The sequence below is a fragment of the Bombina bombina genome, chromosome 12, assembly GCF_027579735.1.
Source record: "Bombina bombina isolate aBomBom1 chromosome 12, aBomBom1.pri, whole genome shotgun sequence".
NCBI classification, from domain to species: domain Eukaryota; kingdom Metazoa; phylum Chordata; class Amphibia; order Anura; family Bombinatoridae; genus Bombina; species Bombina bombina.
In genome coordinates this window covers 13,973,056-13,993,301 of record NC_069510.1, presented here as the reverse complement: position 1 = coordinate 13,993,301, position 20,246 = coordinate 13,973,056, and the positions used below count along the sequence as shown (strand labels likewise).

At 36.1% G+C, this 20,246-nt stretch overlaps 1 protein-coding gene across 4 annotated transcripts in view; it reads right to left on the bottom strand.

The window, feature by feature from the left end:
- Positions 1-1,525: 1,525 nt before the first annotated feature.
- Positions 1,526-20,246, bottom strand: part of LOC128643207 (histo-blood group ABO system transferase-like) — a 138,031-nt gene continuing 119,310 nt past the window's right edge. For 2 of the 4 annotated variants that reach the window (XM_053696191.1, XM_053696192.1), the window contains one exon: positions 1,526-4,673. In XM_053696191.1, coding sequence (XP_053552166.1) covers positions 3,986-4,673 — 688 coding nt within the window. In that variant the 3' untranslated portion in view covers positions 1,526-3,985. The remainder of the gene's footprint in view (positions 4,674-20,246) is intronic. The other 2 variants (XM_053696190.1, XM_053696193.1) reach the window with 1 other exon arrangement.

Genomic DNA, 20,246 nt, shown 5'->3' with positions numbered 1-20,246 from the left:
TTTTGATGCTTTTATTTTTATGATCTAGTTGTTTTTATATTTGGGTGAATCTATTGTATTTACTTGATTTTATTAAATCTAAATAGACTATCCTCAATTAAAGTCCATATACTATCCTAGTTACTGCACACATTTAGCTGTCTGTGTGACAGCGCAGCTGTATCCAATTACATGCCTGCAGTTTTTACTGCAGTCAGTGTAGTTACTTTGTCCTAAAAAATTCAGTCCGACACGTCAAGGCTCATAGTCTCTCACCACCACGAAAGAAAGGAATTGATCCGGTAAGTAAAAATAGATAACATAATTTATACTTATCAGGTAAGTATAAATTATGTTATCTATTTTTTTTCCATCAAATTTCTTGTCAACAAACCTCTGTTTTACTATCTCCAACTGTGAAGCAAATGTATTCATATCAGTAGAATTTATTTGGTATATTTGTTCCTTTGGGATATTGTTAAGCCATCTCAAATGGTAGAACCTTTATATATAGTTATATTTGTTAACATCAATGGGTCTAAAGTAGTTTTTGTCTTTATTTCTCTTTTTTCTATATAAATCACTAAAGCTAAAAAAAAACTTGAATTCTTCCAACTATACTCCCATGCTAATTTTATATTCCAAACATTTGTTTTTACATGGTGTTAATCCTGTTCTGAACCTTTCCAATTGAAAAATATATATCGTCTATGAAATGACAATGGGCCACCAGGTCCCCAAACAAGTCATGGTCCCCATGCACAAACATATCTTTGGTACCCATTGTTGTTCCACTTACTTGCAAATAATATTTGTTACTATACCTGTAGTAATTAGTATCCAATACTAATTCTATACCTTTTAGAATAAATTCTAATGGGTTAGCATCCATGTTTTTACTTTGTTCTATAATTTTCCTTAGTGCTGGTATTTCTTTTTCTTTTTGTATGTTAGTATATAGGGAGGACACATCGGTTGTGATTAGCCTATCATTTTCCTACCACTGTATATTTTCTAATATTTGTAATATACTGTATGTAACATATCCTTCAAGTAAGATTAAAATAGCACGTTAACGTTTCTGCCTAGTTGCGTGAGGTGCATTATACATAACTCACACATTAATCATGAACCAATAGAAACACAGTAAAATATTACAACCACAACACATTTGCAAATTGGTTTATGCAAATGTTAATAATTTTGTTCTGTTAGGGCGTTCTGGAGGCACTGCTGAGATTTTCATCTACACCTCAGCTCAACATGCTGAATTCAAAAATACTCTACCGCCCCTATGAAGTATCTTGTCTCATGGCTGTGTCTTGCAATTTCAAACCTGAAAATGTTGTCATGTTTTTATTTTTGCTTTAGTGTAGTGATTTTTTTTCTATGAGATATTAAAGTCATAAATGGGTTTATTGAATCTAGCCAAATGCATGCTCCCACTCCTGTCCAAACTCACATTGTGTAGAAAAATATAAATAAAAAATATACTTGTGCCAGAATTCTCCCTATATATAAATATATGTTTATTTTTTCTTTACAGAAAAGGTCACGTATTTATACACTTTCCTAAAATAAAATTTCTAGTTGACATTTTGATAGATGTTTTCCCTAGTAATGGTAAATGATAATATTCAGATAATAGAAGATGCTGAAACCACTGACAGGTTAAGCTGGTGGGATCTCCAAGTTAACACTAAATAATAAGGTGATAGTTCTTTGTCATTATTTCCTATATATCCTCTAGTGAAACATAGATTATTCAGACCAAGTAATTCAGAATAAAGGAGATAATGAGAAATAAAAAAAATATTAACAGAGATCACAGGTCTGAAACTAAGGGGAAAATCAAGAATAGAGGTTAGATGTACATGATTAGTCTCTGGATAGGTGGGGTTTTTTTGTGGGGGGGGGGGGGAGACACAATAACAAGGCATGAAATGCCATACATTACAGTTACATTGTAATACTGTTATGATAGAGAGAAAAGAGAAATCACCAAAGAGAATGGCCACTGGGGATTTGGACAACCTAAGTAGACTTATTGACAAAATGTAGAGGGAAGCCTCCCAAAGTTGGGATTGCACAAAGAGACAAGAATTGCACAAAGAGACAAGAATTCTGAGGCTAACAGAAGAGTTATTGACAACATGAGAAGGGAAGAAGAGTGTAGGCCAGCAAAAATGGACTTGCATAAAGAGACACAGCATGGTAAGTCACAGACATTTTTTGAAGAGTATTTTAAGAGAACATGGCACATTTTAAAAATGTTTCAAGATTCAGTCCATAATAAGCCATTCAGTTTCCATTTTTTTTTTAAATTTTTTTTTATACTGTATATTATTTTTATTCATAGTTTTGGAAAATAATACAACTATTGGGGACTCGCAGGACCCCTTCACAAAGATAAAATTCAATAAAGTACATAACATACTTTGTACATTGAAAATCAATACAGGCTGTTTTCAACATGTGTGAAGCTGGAATATAGGATATGCTATGTAGTGATGAGAGAATCAATGGTTGTACAATAGAGCACTTCAACATATATGTAATTAAAACAGGAAGGGGAAGGGAAAGAGTGGGGGGAACATATTTGGGGGAGTAGGGGGAAAAAAGGAAGGGGTGCGTCACAGCTATTCCATCTAGCTATCTGTACTGACTTTTAAGAAAAGGGAAAGTGGGCAGACCACTAGTTATTAGGTCGGGTATCCTGTGTCATGGCAGATGGGTGCCATAGGGTGTTATGTCTGTCTTTCCAATCAGCCCAGGCCATTTCAAATAGGTCGGATTTGTTGAGGTCAAGATATATGGCCTTTTCCATGGTATATAGATAGGCCATTGTGTTTACAATGTCCTCCAACTTAGGGGAGAATTCCTTTTTCCAAGATCTGGCTATATTGGTTTTGATCAAGGACAGTAGGTACACACCAAAAAGGCTTTGGTGTTTGGGGAAGCAGTGGAGGCCTAGATGGAGAAGGGCAAGGGCTGGACTGTCAGGCATCCTAATGCCAAAGTCAGTGAGGGTGCGGATCCCTCTCTCCCATAGGGGTCTGATATTGGGGCATTCCCACCAAATGTGCAACAGGCTACCTTGTAAGCCACAGCCTCTCCAGCATAGGGGCGAGGTTCCTGCATACATTTTAGACAGTCGAGTAGGGACAAGGTACCAGTGGGAGAGAACTTTGTAGTAAGTTTCAAACATTGTTATGCAGTGTAGGGTCTTTTTTGTCAGTAGAATGGCCTTTTGCCAGGAGTCGGTGGGGGTGTTGGTGTGTAGGAGATTGTCCCATCTAGTCAGGTGTGGAGCTAAAGCAGGCGGTGAAGTGCCCTCTAGAAGGTTATAATGTATTGATAATGGCCTGATAAGCCTGCGTCCCCCTTGCCAGATGGACTCCCAGGGGAAAAAAGATCGGGAGGAAGAGGAAAGAAAGCCCCAGCTTTTCAGGAAGCTTTTGGCCCTAAGGATTTCAAAAGGGAGGAATGGAGGGATGTCTGCATGCTGGTCCAGTTGTGTTAAGTCTATGAACCCGTCTGATTGCGTGACAGACCAGAAATCTGAAACTTTGCTAATCTTCAACCAAGCTCAAATATTGGTGTGAGTTTCGGCTAAGCCAGTGAATAAGCCAGCTACCGAGGTGATGGGGCAGGGGTGGGGGCGATTAGTTGGCGATGTCTAACCTTATCCCAGACAGACAGGCACTCTAAGATGACCATATTATATATGCCCAGATTTCTACGACTATGCAGGGGAGTCCAAATTACATCTTTAAGAAGGATATTGGATGGCAAAGAAGCCTGTTCAATTTCTCTCCATCTATCACAGGATTGGAGTACTCCCCATTGAGAAATATGCATAAGCATAGCACCTTCATAATATTTTATGACTGATGGGGATGTGAGTCCTCCCTGATGAATGGGGAGCTGTAGAGTTTTAGAAGGCTATTCTTCCTATCCATGAAATAGACTTCTGGTCCCATGTGTTTTTTACAGTTTCCATAATTTAATTTTTGCGGATTTCAACATTATTCTTTGTAACAGCAACAAACCTTCTCCTCTTCAGGAAATTTCGACCACCAAAATTATTGTTCCAAAGATATTCTGGAGAAAGAACCTTTGTTGGTTTATGATAAAGGAAATACTTGTTTAAATAGCTCTCATCATGCCAGATTGCTTCTATATTTTTTCCTTTGTCTGTCATCATAGCATTGTGACAAAAGTTAGTCAGTTTATAGACTTCCTCTACTGTTCCCCCAAAACATCCTCCTGCATAATAAAAATCCCCCTCATCAACAGGGATGAAAGCTTCTGACTGAGGTCGTCGCTCATGGGTAAACTGCTCGCGTGATGCTCCATAGAATGAAGGGTGTAAAGTTCCAAACACATCACTTAGGATTTCCACTCCAACTTCATCACTAAATTTCATGTCTACATCAACACATACCAAGTAATCAACCTCATTGATGAACAACTGTTGAGAATAGTTACGTATCATCTCCATACGCCTCATGGTGACTTCCTGCCATCGTTTGTAGCTGGGGACCTCTAGAACCACCAAGCGTCTCCCCTCTTTGAGTGGAATAAAAGAGACATCAGTGGGACGATCAGTGAACACATAGTAGTTGACTTTGTTCCCCACCATAAAGAATTGTTCAGCTGTTTCAATGAATGTTTTTATAAAGACTATGTATCTGAAAAGAAAAAATACACAGAATCTCTTACTATGGAATGAACATCATTGGAGTTTTTTGCTTATGTTAATCCTATTTTAAAGGAACAGCCAACTCCAAAATTTGTATATTTTAAAAAGATAGATAATCCCTTTATTACCGATTCCCCAGTTTTGCATAACCAACATGTTAATATTAATAAACTTTTAACCTCTGTGATTACCTGGTATCTAAGCCTCTTTTGACAGCCCCCTGATCACATGGCTATTTATTTATTATCTATTGACTTACATTTTAGCCAATTTGTGCAGTGTCAGCCACAACTCCAAGAGAAAGAGAGAGCACAATGTTATCGTTATGGATTAGCAGTCTCTTGTGAAAAGCTAATAAAAAAGCATGTGATAAGAGGCTGTCTGTAGTGGCTTAGAAACAGGCAGAGATTTAGAGGTTTAAATGTTATAAAGTATATTAATATAACAATGTTGGTTGTGCAAAGCTGGGGAACGGGTAGTAAAGGTGTTATCTATCTTTTTTAACAACAACATTATTGGTGTAGACTGTCACTTTAAACTACATTTTTTTTTCAGTGTGTCACCAAATTGATTTTTTGAACATCACTCTTATACTGAATTTTTTTTACAACACACAGTTGAATTTTTTTAAGAAAAAGCACAGCAGAAAACACAATTTTACACGTCACTTTGTGTCATCCAAAACACACCAAACAATCAATCAATTGTGGTCAAACAATCAATACCCTTGTGGTCAATTTTTATGGATCAAATGTAATTTTTTTATCAGAACATAAATATCAACAACATGTAAAAAATACACAAGATTAGAAGCTTGTGGATATGATCCTAATCTACTAAGAGAGACAAAAGTAAAAGTTGATCAATTACAAAGAGATGGTTTATTGAGACCAAAAGCTCAAACTAGCCACAAAAATAGTAGAAAGACTACTTTTGTCACCACATATAGCCACTAGCCAGGACTACGTAAAAATATGTAACATCATACGTGGTTGCCTTCCAATACTCAAAGGAGATACAAAATTAAAGAGCATTATATCTAATGGATGTAACTTTTCTACACAAAAAGCTAAAAACGCTAAGGAACATTCTATCCCCCTCAATGTTACCACAAAACAAATTTTCTTGACTTCCCAGGAGGGTGGGATGCAATAAGTGTAATGGAAGAATTTGAAGAACATGTGGACACATTAAACAGGGCGATAAATTAAATTCATCCACAACAGGGTACAAATACAAAATCTTATTTAACAAACACGTAATATAACACGTCATATTTATTGACATGTCAAGGTTGTAACAAACAATATGTAGGACGTACCAAACGTGCCTTAAGAGATAGGGTTTTACAACATCTGAGAGATATAAGTAATCCAGACAGCAATACACCTATAGCCAGACACTTTAGACAAGAACATGAATCAAATGATACTTTGTTAAAAGTCCAAGGAATAGATCATGTTCCTAAACACAGACGGCTAGTGTTGCCATACAGACTGCATAAATATAAGGCTAGTGACATGTCAGTTTTGCCGTACAGACTACATAAATATGAGGCTAGTTACATCCCAGTGTTATCGTACAGACTACATAAATATAAGGTTAATTACACGCCAGTGTTGCCTTACAGACTACATAAATATAAGGTTAGTAAAACGCCAGTGTTGCTGTACAGACTACATAAAAAGATAGCAAGTTACATGCCAGTGTTGCCGTAAATACTGCATAAATATAAGGTTAGTTACATGCTAGTGTTGCCGTACAGACTACATAAATATGAGGCTAGTTACATGCCAATGTTACCTTACAGACTACATAAATATAAGGCTAGCTACATGCTAGTGTTGCCGTACAGACTACATAAATATTAGGCTAGTTTCATTCCAGTTCTGCCGTACAGACTACATAAATATTAGGCTAGTTTCATTCCAGTGCTGCCAAACAGACTAAATAAATATTAGGCTAGTTACATGCTAGTGTTGCCTTACAGACTACATAAATATTAGGCTAGTTACATTCCAGTTCTGCCGTACAGACTAAATAAATATTAGGCTAGTTACATGCTAGTGTTGCCGTACAGACTACATAAATATTAGGCTAGTTACATTCCAGTGTTGCCGTGCATACTACATAAATATTAGTCTAGTTACATGCCAGTGTTACTATACAGACTACATAAATATGAGGCTAGTTACATGCCAGTGTTGCCGTACAGACTACATAAATATAATGCTAGTTAAATGCCAGTGTTTCTGTACAGACTACATAGATATAAGGCTAATTACATGTCATTGTTTCTGTACTACATAAATATAAGGCTAGTTACATGCCAGTTTTGCCGTACATACTGAATAAATATAAGGTCAGTTACATGCCAGTATTTCCGTAAATACTGCATAAATATAAGGTTAGTTACATGCTAGTGTTGCCGTACAGACTACATAAATATAAGGCTAGTTACATGCTAGTGTTGCCGTACAGACTACATAAATATGAGGCTACTTACATGCCAGTGTTACCGTACAGACTACATAAATATAAGGCGAGTTACATGCCAGTGTTTCTGAAAAAGATACACAAATATAAGGCTAGTTACATGCCAGTGTTGCCGTACGTACAGACAACATAAATATAAGGCTAGTTACATGCCAGTCTTGCCGTACAGACTACATATATATAAGGCTAGTTACATGCTAGTGTTGCCGTACAGACTACATAAATATGAGGCTAGTTACATGCCAGTGTTGCCAAACAGACTACATAAATATAAGGTTAGTTACATGCGAGTGTTGCCGTACAGACTACATAAATATAAGATTAGTTACATGCCAGTGTTGCCTTACAGACTACATAAATATAAGATTAGTTACATGCCAGTGTTGCCTTACAGACTACATACATATAAGGCGAGTTACATGCCAGTGTTTCTGTACAGGCTACACAAATATAAGGCTAGCTACATGCCAGTGTTGCCATACAGACAACATAAATATAAGGCTAGTTACATGCCAGTGTTGCCGTACAGACAACATAAATATAAGGTTAGTTGCATGCCAGTTTTTCTGTACAGACTACATAAATATAAGGCTAATTACATGCCAGTGTTTCTGTGCAGACTACATAAATATAAGGTTAGTAACATGCCAGTATTTATCTACAGGCTACACAAATATAAGGCTAGCTACATGCCAGTGTTGCCGTAGAAACGACATAAATATAATGCTAGTTACATGCCAGTGTTGCCTTACAGACTACATAAATATAAGGTTAGTTGCATGCCTGTGTTGCCTTACAGACTACATACATATAAGGTTAGTTACATGCCAGTGTTTCTGTACAGACTACATAAATATAAGGCTAGTTACATGCCAGTGTTGCCTTACAGACTACATAAATATAAGGTTAGTTACATGCCAGTGTTTCTGTACAGACTACATAAATATAAGGCTAGTTACATGCCAGTGTTTCTGTACAGGCTACATAAATATAAGGTTAGTTACATGCCAGTGTCTCTGTACAGACTACATAAATATAAGGTTAGTTACATGCCAGTGTCTCTGTACAGACTACATAAATATAAGGCTAGTTACATGCCAGTGTAAATGTACAGACTACATAAATATAAGGCTAGTTACATGCCAGTGTAAATGTACAGACTACATAAATATAAGGTTAGTTACATGCTAGTGTAAATGTACAGACTAAATAAATATAAGATTAGTTACATGCCAGTTTTGCCATACATACTGCATAAATATAAGGTTAGTTACATGCTAGTGTTGCCGTACAGATTACATAGATATAAGGTTAGTTACATGCTAGTGTTGCCGTACAGACTCCATAAATATAAGGTTAGTTACATGCTAGTGTTGCCGTACAGACTACATAAATATAAGGTTAGTTACATGCCAGTGTTGCCGTACAGACTGCATAAATATGAGGCTAGTTACATCCCAGTGTTATTGTACAGACTACATAAATATAAAGTTAGTTACACGCCAGTGTTGCCCTACAGACTACATAAATTTAAGGTTAGTTACATGCTAGTGTTGCCGTACAGACTACATAAATAAATAGCAAGTTACATGCCAGTGTTGCTGTAAATACTGCATAAATATAAGGTTAATTACATGCCAGTTTTGCCATACAAACTGCATAAATATGAGGCTAGTTACATTCCAGTGTTGCCGTTCAGACTGCAAAAATATAAGGTTAGTTGCATGCCAGTGTTGCCGAACAGACTGCATAAATATAAAGCTAGTTACATGCCAGTTTTGCCGTACAGACTGCATAAATATGAGGCTAGTTACATGTCAGTGTTGTCATGCAGACTACATAAATATAAGGCTAGTTACATGCCAGTGTTGCCGTACATACTGCATAAATATAAGGTTAGTTACATGCCAGTGTTGCTGTACAGACTGCATAAATATAAGGTCAGTTACATACTAGTGTTGCCGTACAGACTGCATAAATATAAGGCTAGTTACATGTCAGTTTTGCCGTACAGACTACATAAATATGAGACTAGTTACATTCCAGTTCTGCTGTACAGACTACGTAAATATGAGACTAGTTACATTCCAGTTCTGCTGTACAGACTGTATAAATATGAGGCTAGTTACATGTCAGTGTTGCCATACAGACTACATAAATATAAGGCTAGTTAGATGCCAGTGTTGCCGTACATACTGCATAAATATAAGGTTAGTTACATGCCAGTGTTGCTGTACAGACTGCATAAATATAAGGTTAGTTACATGCTAGTGTTGCCGTACAGACTGCATAAATATAAGGCTAGTTACATCTCAGTTCTGCTGTACAGACTACATAAATATGAGGCTAGTTACATTCCAGTTCTGCTGTACAGGCTACATAAATATTAGGCTAGTTACATTCCAGTTCTGCTGTACAGACTACATAAATATTAGGCTAGTTACATGCTAGTGTTGCCGTACAGACTGTATAAATATTAGGCTAGTTACATTCCAGTTCTGCTGTACAGACTACATAAATATTAGGCTAGTTACATGCCAGTGTTGCTGTACAGACTACATAAATATAATGCTAGTTAAATGCCAGTGTTTCTGTACAGATTACATAAATATAAGGCTAATTACATGTCATTGTTTCTGTAGTACATAAATATAAGACTAGTTACATGCCAGTTTTGCCGTACATACTGAATAAATATAAAGTTAGTTACATGCCAGTGTTGCCGTACAGACTGCATAAATATAAGATTAGTTACATGCTAGTGTTGCCGTACAGCCTACATAAATATGAGGCTAGTTACATCCCAGTGTTACCGTACAGACTACATAAATATAAGGTTAGTTACACGCCAGTGTTACCGTACAGACTACATAAATATAAGGTTAGTTACACGCCAGTGTTGCTGTACAGACTACATAAATATAAGGTTAGTTACACGCCAGTGTTGCTGTACAGACTAGATAAATAAATAGCAAGTTACATGCCAGTGTTGCTGTAAATACTGCATAAATATAAGGTTAGTTACACGCCAGTGTTGCTGTACAGACTACATAAATATAAGGTTAGTTACACGCCAGTGTTGCTGTACAGACTACATAAATAAATAGCAAGTTACATGCCAGTGTTGCTGTAAATACTGCATAAATATAAGGTTAGTTACATGCTAGTGTTGCCGTACAGACTGCATAAATATGAGGCTAGTTACATCCCAGTGTTATTGTACAGACTACATAAATATAAGATTAGTTACACGCCAGTGTTGCCTTACAGACTACATAAATATAAGTTTAGTTACACGCCAGTGTTGCCGTACAGACTACATCAATAAATAGCAAGTTACATGCCAGTGTTGCTGTAAATAGTGCATACATATAAGGTTAGTTACATGCCAGTTTTGCCATACAAACTGTATAAATATGAGGCTAGTTACATTCCAGTTTTGCCGTACAGACTACATAAATATAAGGTTAGTTACATGCCAGTGTTTCTGTACAGGCTACACAAATATAAGGTTAGTTGCATGCCAGTGTTGCCGTACAGACTGCATCAATATAAAGCTAGTTACATGCCAGTTTTGCCGTACAGACTGCATAAATATGAGGCTAGTTACATGTCAGTGTTGCCGTATAGACTACATAAATATAAGGCTAGTTACATGCCAGTTTTGCCGTACATACTGAATAAATATAAGGTTAGTTACATGCCAGTGTTGCTGTACAGACTGCTTATATATAAGGTTAGTTACATGCTAATGTTGCCGTACAGACTGCATAAATATAAGGCTAGTTACATGTCAGGTTTACCGTACAGACTACATAAATATAAGGGTAGTTACACTCCAGTTCTGCTGTACAGACTACATAAATATTAGGCTAGTTACATTCCAGTTCTGCTGTACAGACTACGTAAATATGAGACTAGTTACATTCCAGTTCTGCTGTACAAGCTACATAAATATTAGGCTAGTTACATTCCAGTTCTGCTGTACAGACTACATAAATAGTAGGTTAGTAACATTCCAGTTCTGCTGTACAGACTACATAAATATTAGGCTAGTTACATGCCAGTGTTGCCGTACAAACTACATAAATATAAGGCTAGTTACATGCCAGTGTTGCCGTACAAACTACATAAATATAAGGTTAGTTACATGCCAGTGTTGCCGTACAGACTACATAAATATAAGGCTAGTTACATGCTAGTGTTGCCGTACAGACTACAAAAATATAAGGTTAGTTACATGTCAGTGTTTCTGTACAGACTACATAAATATAAGGTTAGTTACATGCCAGTTTTGCCGTACAGACTATATAAATATAAGGCTAGTTACATGCCAGTGTCTCTGTACAGGCTACATAAATATAAGGCTAGTTACATGCCAGTGTTTCTGTACAGACTACATAAATATAAGGTTAGTTACATGCCAGTTTTGCCGTACAGACTACATAAATATAAGGTTAGTTACATGCCAGTTTTGCTGTACAGACTACATAAATATAAGGTTAGTTACATGCCAGTGTTGCATTACAGACTACATAAATATAAGGTTAGTTGCATGCCCGTGTTGCCTTACAGACTACATAAATATCTTGCTAGTTACATGCCAGTGTTGCTGTACAAACTACATAAATATAAGGCTAGTTACATGCCAGTGTTGCCGTACAGACTACATAAATATAAGGTTAGTTACATGCCAGTGTTGCCTTACAGACTACATAAATATAAGGCTAGTTACATGCCAGTGTTGCCTTACAGGCTATATAAATATAAGGTTAGTTGCATGCCAGTGTTGCCTTACAGACTACATAAATATAAGGTTAGTTGCATGCCAGTGTCTCTGTACAGACTACATAAATATAAGGTTAGTTACATGCCAGTGTTGCCTTACAGACTACATAAATATAAGGTTAGTTACATGCCAGTGTCTCTGTACAGGCTACATAAATATAAGGTTAGTTACATGCCAGTGTCTCTGTACAGGCTACATAAATATAAGGCTAGTTACATGGCAGTGTTGCTGTACAGGCTACATAAATATAAGGCTAGTTACATGCCAGTGTTGCCTTACAGACTACATAAATATAAGGTTAGTTACATGCCAGTGTTTCTGTACAGATTACATAAATATAAGGTTAGTTACATGCCAGTGTTTCTGTACAGACTACATACATATAAGGCTAGTTACATGCCAGTTTTTCTCTACAAGGTACACAAATATAAGGCTAGCTACATGCCAGTGTTGCCGTACAGACTACATAAATATAAGGTTAGTTGCATGCCCGTGTTGCCTTACAAACTACATAAATATAAGACTAGTTACATGCCAGTGTTGCCGTACAGACTACATAAATATAAGGTTAGTTATATGCCAGTGTTGCCTTACAGACTACATAAATATAAGGTTAGTTACATGCCAGTGTTTCTGTACAGATTACATAAATATAAGGCTAGTTACATGCCAATGTTTCTGTACAGGCTACATAAATATAAGGTTAGTTACATGCCAGTGTCTCTGTACAGACTACATAAATATAAGGTTAGTTACATGCCAGTGTCTCTGTACAGACTACATAGATTTAAGGTTAGTTACATGCCAGTGTTTCTGTACAGACTACATAAACATAAGGTTAGTTACATGCCAGTGTCTCTGTACAGGCCACATAAATATAAGGTTAGTTACATGCCAGTGTCTCTGTACAGACTACATAAATATAAGGTTAGTTACATGCCAGTGTCTACAGGCTACATAAATATAAGGTTAGTTACATGCCAGTGTTTCTGTACAGATTACATAAATATAAGGTTAGTTACATGCCAGTGTCTCTGTACAGACTACATAAATATAAGGTTAGTTACATGCCAGTGTTTCTGTACAGACTATATAAATATAAGGTTAGTAACATGCCAGTGTCTCTGTACAGACTACATAAATATAAGGCTAGTTACATGCCAGTTTTGCCGTACAGACTGCATAAATATGAGGCTAGTTACATGCCAGTGTTACCGTACAGACTACATAAATATAAGGTTAGTTACATGCCAGTGTTGCCGTACAGATTGCACAAATATAAGGCTAGCTACATGCCAGTGTTGCCGTACAGACTACATAAATATAAGGTTAGTTGCATGCCAGTGTTGCCGTACAGACTACATAAATATAAGGTTAGTTGCATGCCTGTGTTGCCTTACAAACTACATAAATATAAGGTTAGTTACATGCCAGTGTTGCCGTACAGACTACATAAATATAAGGTTAGTTACATGCCAGTGTTGCCTTACAGACTACATAAATATAAGGTTAGTTACATGCCAGTGTTTCTGTACAGATTACATAAATATAAGGCTAGTTACATGCCAGTGTTTCTGTACAGACTACATAAATATAAGGTCAGTTACATGCCAGTGTTTCTGTACAGACTATATGAATATAAGGTTAGTTACATGCCAGTGTTTCTGTACAGACTACATAAATATAAGGCTAGTTACATGCCAGTGTTTCTGTACAGATTACATAAATATAAGGCTAGTTACATGCCAGTGTTTCTGTACAGACTATGGCCTAGATTTAGAGTTGGGCGGTAGCCGTCAAAACCAGCGTTAGAGGCTCCTAACGCTGGTTTTTACCGCCCTCTGGTATTTGGAGCCAGTCATTAAAGGGTCTAACGCTCACTTTCCAGCCGCATAAATATAAGGATAATTACATGTCATTGTTTCTGTAGTACATAAATATAAGGCTAGTTACATGCCAGTTTTGCAGTACAAACTACATAAATATAAGGTTAGTTACATGCCAGTGTTGCCGTACAGACTACATAAATATAAGGCTAGTTACATGCTAGTGTTGCCGTACAGACTACATAAATATAAGGTTAGTTACATGTCAGTGTTTCTGTACAGACTACATAAATATAAGGTTAGTTACATGGCAGTTTTGCCGTACAGACTATATAAATATAAGGCTAGTTACATGCCAGTGTCTCTGTACAGGCTACATAAATATAAGGCTAGTTACATGCCAGTGTTTCTGTACAGACTACATAAATATAAGGTTAGTTACATGCCAGTTTTGCCGTACAGACTACATAAATATAAGGTTAGTTACATGCCAGTTTTGCTGTACAGACTACATAAATATAAGGTTAGTTACATGCCAGTGTTGCATTACAGACTACATAAATATAAGGTTAGTTGCATGCCCGTGTTGCCTTACAGACTACATAAATATAAGGCTAGTTACATGCCAGTGTTGCTGTACAAACTACATAAATATAAGGCTAGTTACATGCCAGTGTTGCCGTACAGACTACATAAATATAAGGTTAGTTACATGCCAGTGTTGCCTTACAGACTACATAAATATAAGGCTAGTTACATGCCAGTGTTGCCTTACAGGCTATATAAATATAAGGTTAGTTGCATGCCAGTGTTGCCTTACAGACTACATAAATATAAGGTTAGTTGCATGCCAGTGTCTCTGTACAGACTATATAAATATAAGGTTAGTTACATGCCAGTGTTGCCTTACAGACTACATAAATATAAGGTTAGTTACATGCCAGTGTCTCTGTACAGGCTACATAAATATAAGGTTAGTTACATGCCAGTGTCTCTGTACAGGCTACGTAAATATAAGGCTAGTTACATGCCAGTGTTGCTGTACAGGCTACATAAATATAAGGCTAGTTACATGCCAGTGTTGCCTTACAGACTACATAAATATAAGGTTAGTTACATGCCAGTGTTTCTGTACAGATTACATAAATATAAGGTTAGTTACATGCCAGTGTTTCTGTACAGACTACATACATATAAGGCTAGTTACATGCCAGTTTTTCTCTACAAGGTACACAAATATAAGGCTAGCTACATGCCAGTGTTGCCGTACAGACTACATAAATATAAGGTTAGTTGCATGCCCGTGTTGCCTTACAAACTACATAAATATAAGACTAGTTACATGCCAGTGTTGCCGTACAGACTACATAAATATAAGGTTAGTTATATGCCAGTGTTGCCTTACAGACTACATAAATATAAGGTTAGTTACATGCCAGTGTTTCTGTACAGATTACATAAATATAAGGCTAGTTACATGCCAATGTTTTTGTACAGGCTACATAAATATAAGGTTAGTTACATGCCAGTGTCTCTGTACAGACTACATAAATATAAGGTTAGTTACATGCCAGTGTCTCTGTACAGACTACATAGATTTAAGGTTAGTTACATGCCAGTGTTTCTGTACAGACTACATAAATATAAGGTTAGTTATATGCCAGTGTCTCTGTACAGGCCACATAAATATAAGGTTAGTTACATGCCAGTGTCTCTGTACAGACTACATAAATATAAGGTTAGTTACATGCCAGTGTCTACAGGCTACATAAATATAAGGTTAGTTACATGCCAGTGTTTCTGTACAGATTACATAAATATAAGGTTAGTTACATGCCAGTGTCTCTGTACAGACTACATAAATATAAGGTTAGTTACATGCCAGTGTTTCTGTACAGACTATATAAATATAAGGTTAGTAACATGCCAGTGTCTCTGTACAGACTACATAAATATAAGGCTAGTTACATGCCAGTTTTGCCGTACAGACTGCATAAATATGAGGCTAGTTACATGCCAGTGTTACCGTACAGACTACATAAATATAAGGTTAGTTACATGCCAGTGTTTCTGTACAGATTACATAAATATAAGGTTAGTTACACGCCAGTGTTGCTTTACAGACTACATAAATATAAGGTTAGTTACACGCCAGTGTTGCTGTACAGACTACATAAATAAATAGCAAGTTACATGCCAGTGAGTGTTGCTGTAAAACCTGCATAAATATACGGTTAGTTACATGCTAGTGTTGCCGTACAGACTGCATAAATATAAGGCTAGTTACATCCCAGTTCTGCTGTACAGACTACATAAATATGAGGCTAGTTACATTCCAGTTCTGCTGTACAGACTACATAAATATTAGGCTAGCTACATTCCAGTTCTGCCGTACAGACTAAATAAATGTTAGGCTAGTTACATGATAGTGTTGCCGTACAGACTACATAAATATAAGGCTAGTTACATGCCAGTTTTGCCGTACAGACTGCATAAATATGAGGCTAGTTATATGCCAGTGTTACCGTACAGACTACATAAATATAAGGTTAGTTACATGCCAGTGTTGCCGTACAGATTGCACAAATATAAGGCTAGCTACATGCAAGTGTTGCCGTACAGACTACATAAATATAAGGTTAGTTGCATGCCAGTGTTGCCGTACAGACTACATAAATATAAGGTTAGTTGCATGCCTGTGTTGCCTTACAAACTACATAAATATAAGGTTAGTTACATGCCAGTGTTGCCGTACAGACTACATAAATATAAGGTTAGTTACATGCCAGTGTTGCCTTACAGACTACATAAATATAAGGTTAGTTACATGCCAGTGTTTCTGTACAGATTACATAAATATAAGGCTAGTTACATGCCAGTGTTTCTGTACAGACTACATAAATATAAGGTCAGTTACATGCCAGTGTTTCTGTACAGACTATATGAATATAAGGTTAGTTACATGCCAGTGTTTCTGTACAGACTACATAAATATAAGGCTAGTTACATGCCAGTGTTTCTGTACAGATTACATAAATATAAGGCTAGTTACATGCCAGTGTTTCTGTACAGACTATGGCCTAGATTTAGAGTTGGGCGGTAGCCGTCAAAACCAGCGTTAGAGGCTCCTAACGCTGGTTTTTACCGCCCTCTGGTATTTGGAGCCAGTCATTAAAGGGTCTAACGCTCACTTTCCAGTCGCATAAATATAAGGCTAATTACATGTCATTGTTTCTGTAGTACATAAATATAAGGCTAGTTACATGCCAGTTTTGCCGTACATACTGAATAAATATAAGGTTAGTTACATGCCAGTGTTAGCGTACAGACTGCATAAATATAAGATTAGTTACATGCTAGTGTTGCCGTACAGACTACATAAATATGAGGCTAGTTACATGCCAGTGTTGCCTTACAGGCTACATAAATATAAGGTTAGTTACACGCCAGTGTTTCTGTACAGATTACATAAATATAAGGTTAGTTACACGCCAGTGTTGCTTTACAGACTACATAAATATAAGGTTAGTTACACGCCAGTGTTGCTGTACAGACTACATAAATAAATAGCAAGTTACATGCCAGTGAGTGTTGCTGTAAAACCTGCATAAATATACGGTTAGTTACATGCTAGTGTTGCCGTACAGACTGCATAAATATAAGGCTAGTTACATCCCAGTTCTGCTGTACAGACTACATAAATATGAGGCTAGTTACATTCCAGTTCTGCTGTACAGACTACATAAATATTAGGCTAGCTACATTCCAGTTCTGCCGTACAGACTAAATAAATGTTAGGTCAGAAAAGGAAAATAGCACCAATGAGTCGTAGCATCTGTTATGGTAAGAAATGTTTATTGTACAGTCCAATGTTAGAGTACAAACAGAGTCACAGTGGAGAACGCCTGACGCGTTTCGCGCATGCGTAGATGCGCTTCTTCGGAGGCTAATTCAAATCTAAGTGTGACAGCTTTTAAATAGTATTTCTACCAATCATTTGTTAGTTTGAAAGTGAGCCAATGGTGTGGCTGTCCAGTGCAACTATCGACACTTCTCTTAGTTCAATAGTGTCTATTAATATATATTTTTTGTCACTAAGAGATATAGTTGCTCTGGAGTGTCAGACCTTGGGGATACTAAGGCTCATATAAGATTAATTCTATGTTTGTGCACAATCTCTGATTTTAAGTAAGGACATTTATGGTAAATTCCATCAGTAACAAGCATTATATATTAACATTCTTAGCATAGATAACTTGTAAGTTAAGTCCATGAAAATAACAATAAAGAATAAAAAGATGAAAAAATAGTAATCAATCTAGATACATATAGATACTTGTATAATTTAACATCCATATCGTTTCTATTATTAATAATACTCCATGTGCTATGCCTATATAATGACAGGTTGCTGCTAAATATAAACTTAAAAAATGGAAAATTATATAAAACTTTTATATGAAACATTTATATGAATACAGTATGATTCATATACATTGCACACCATTAAAAAATATAACAAAAAGATATATAGGTATAATAAACCAAGGATAGATGCGGTCAAGTGATATTCAAACATCTGATTAGACATGTGTTCCCTATTCTTAATAAGATACTACAATGTGAATATTATATGTAATCCTTCTATGTAATAAGCCCTTAATTCGGTGAAGCCGATTAAAACTCCCTAATTCCCTATTTATTAAAGTATTACTAATAATGTCATTTAGACATTACTCGTGGTTAAGAGGTCTAAGCCATTAAACTATTCGGGATGGCAAGAAGGATAAGTCTATGGGAAGTTGGAAAATTAATGAATCTGATTAAATAAATAAGTAAGATATGTCTGTAATAAGAAAAGGATAAAATAGAAAAAAATTTAGGCAGAAATTGTCTATGAGAATATTATAAGAAGTAGGAAAAATCAGTAGGTAAATAAAATTAAAGAATTAAGAAAAATAAAGAAGTAAACAGACAGAGACTGGGATTAAAGCTCAAATAGAGATAAAACTCAAAGGGAAGACACTTGATTATGTTATCATAAGTCCGTAGTGATCAGTTCTTATATGTATGTAACATTTTCTAATATTACTGTAATTATCAAGCTAGTATTTAGTGAAATATGGTCAAGAGTGTATACTCAAAGGAGTGAGATGGTGAAATAGTGGCCACTTATGTATATTACAGTTGGCAGGGTTTTATCCGTTGGGTTCCATTATAGGATAAGGCTATGTTCATTGCACATAAGTTGTATGTTTTATTATTTATTATTTTATAACTTAATGTGTCTTGTTGTTTTTTTATATCATTTGTTGTAATTCTATATTCTTTGTATTTATCCTTATATTATTTAAATGAACAGATCTACATCTAGCCTCCTATTTATGCCATGAGGGTATCTAGTATCTAATTTTAGTATCCAAAACACCTCTCTTTTTAATAATTTATCCGTTTTGTCCCCTCCTCGTGCATTATTTAGGATTCTTTCTATACCGGTGAATGAGAAATAAGTTGTACCTATACCATGTTGACGGAAATGTTTTGCTACAGGAGTCTTAGGCTCCTTTTCAGTTAGTGAGAGGAGATGCTCCCTTATTCGATCTTTTAATGGACGTGTCGTAATTCCTGTATATTGCTGAAAGCAATATTGGCATGTAACAAGATAAATGACATATTGTGATGTGCAATCTATCCTCTGTCTGATTTTATAGGTTTCTCTTGTATTTGTTGATGTGAATGTAGTGTTTCTTTGTGTAAAATCACAGCTTTTACATGGTCTGTGACCACATTTGAAGAAACCTGGGTTTGGAGTTAGCCAATTGTCAGTTGGCTGTGGTCTTTCTGAAAAATTCTTGCTAGTTAAATTATTCAATGAGGGAGCTTTTTTGGCAACAAATTTGATCCCTTTAGATATAATTTCTTTTAGAGTATTATCACTTTCAAGAATTGTGAGTTTCTTTTTAATAACTTTGCAGATTTTGTAATACTGATTGCTAAACTTAGTTGAAAAGACAATGTTGTCGTTGTCAAGTCCTCTGTCTTTTTTACAGAAAAGGCTATTTCTTGGTAGTCTATGCCAATATATACATGGGGTACATGGAATTGAACATGATTTTTACAGCTGATTTCCCATACAAAAATAATGTCATACTATATGGTCGTTTCATTGACGACCTCATTATAATTTGGGACACAACACATAGTGAATACACTATAGAACATTTTATATCTTACATTAATACCAATAACATGAACTTAACCTTTACCTACAAGAGTGATGCCCAACTGATTGAATACTTGGACCTTAAGCTTAGCATAGACCAGTCCAATTTAGATATCAATACATCTACATACAGAAAACCAACCTCTAGGAACACTATCCTTAGAGCAGATTCATGCCATGTACCACACCTGAAAAAGGGAATCCCCAAAGGACAATACTTAAGACTCC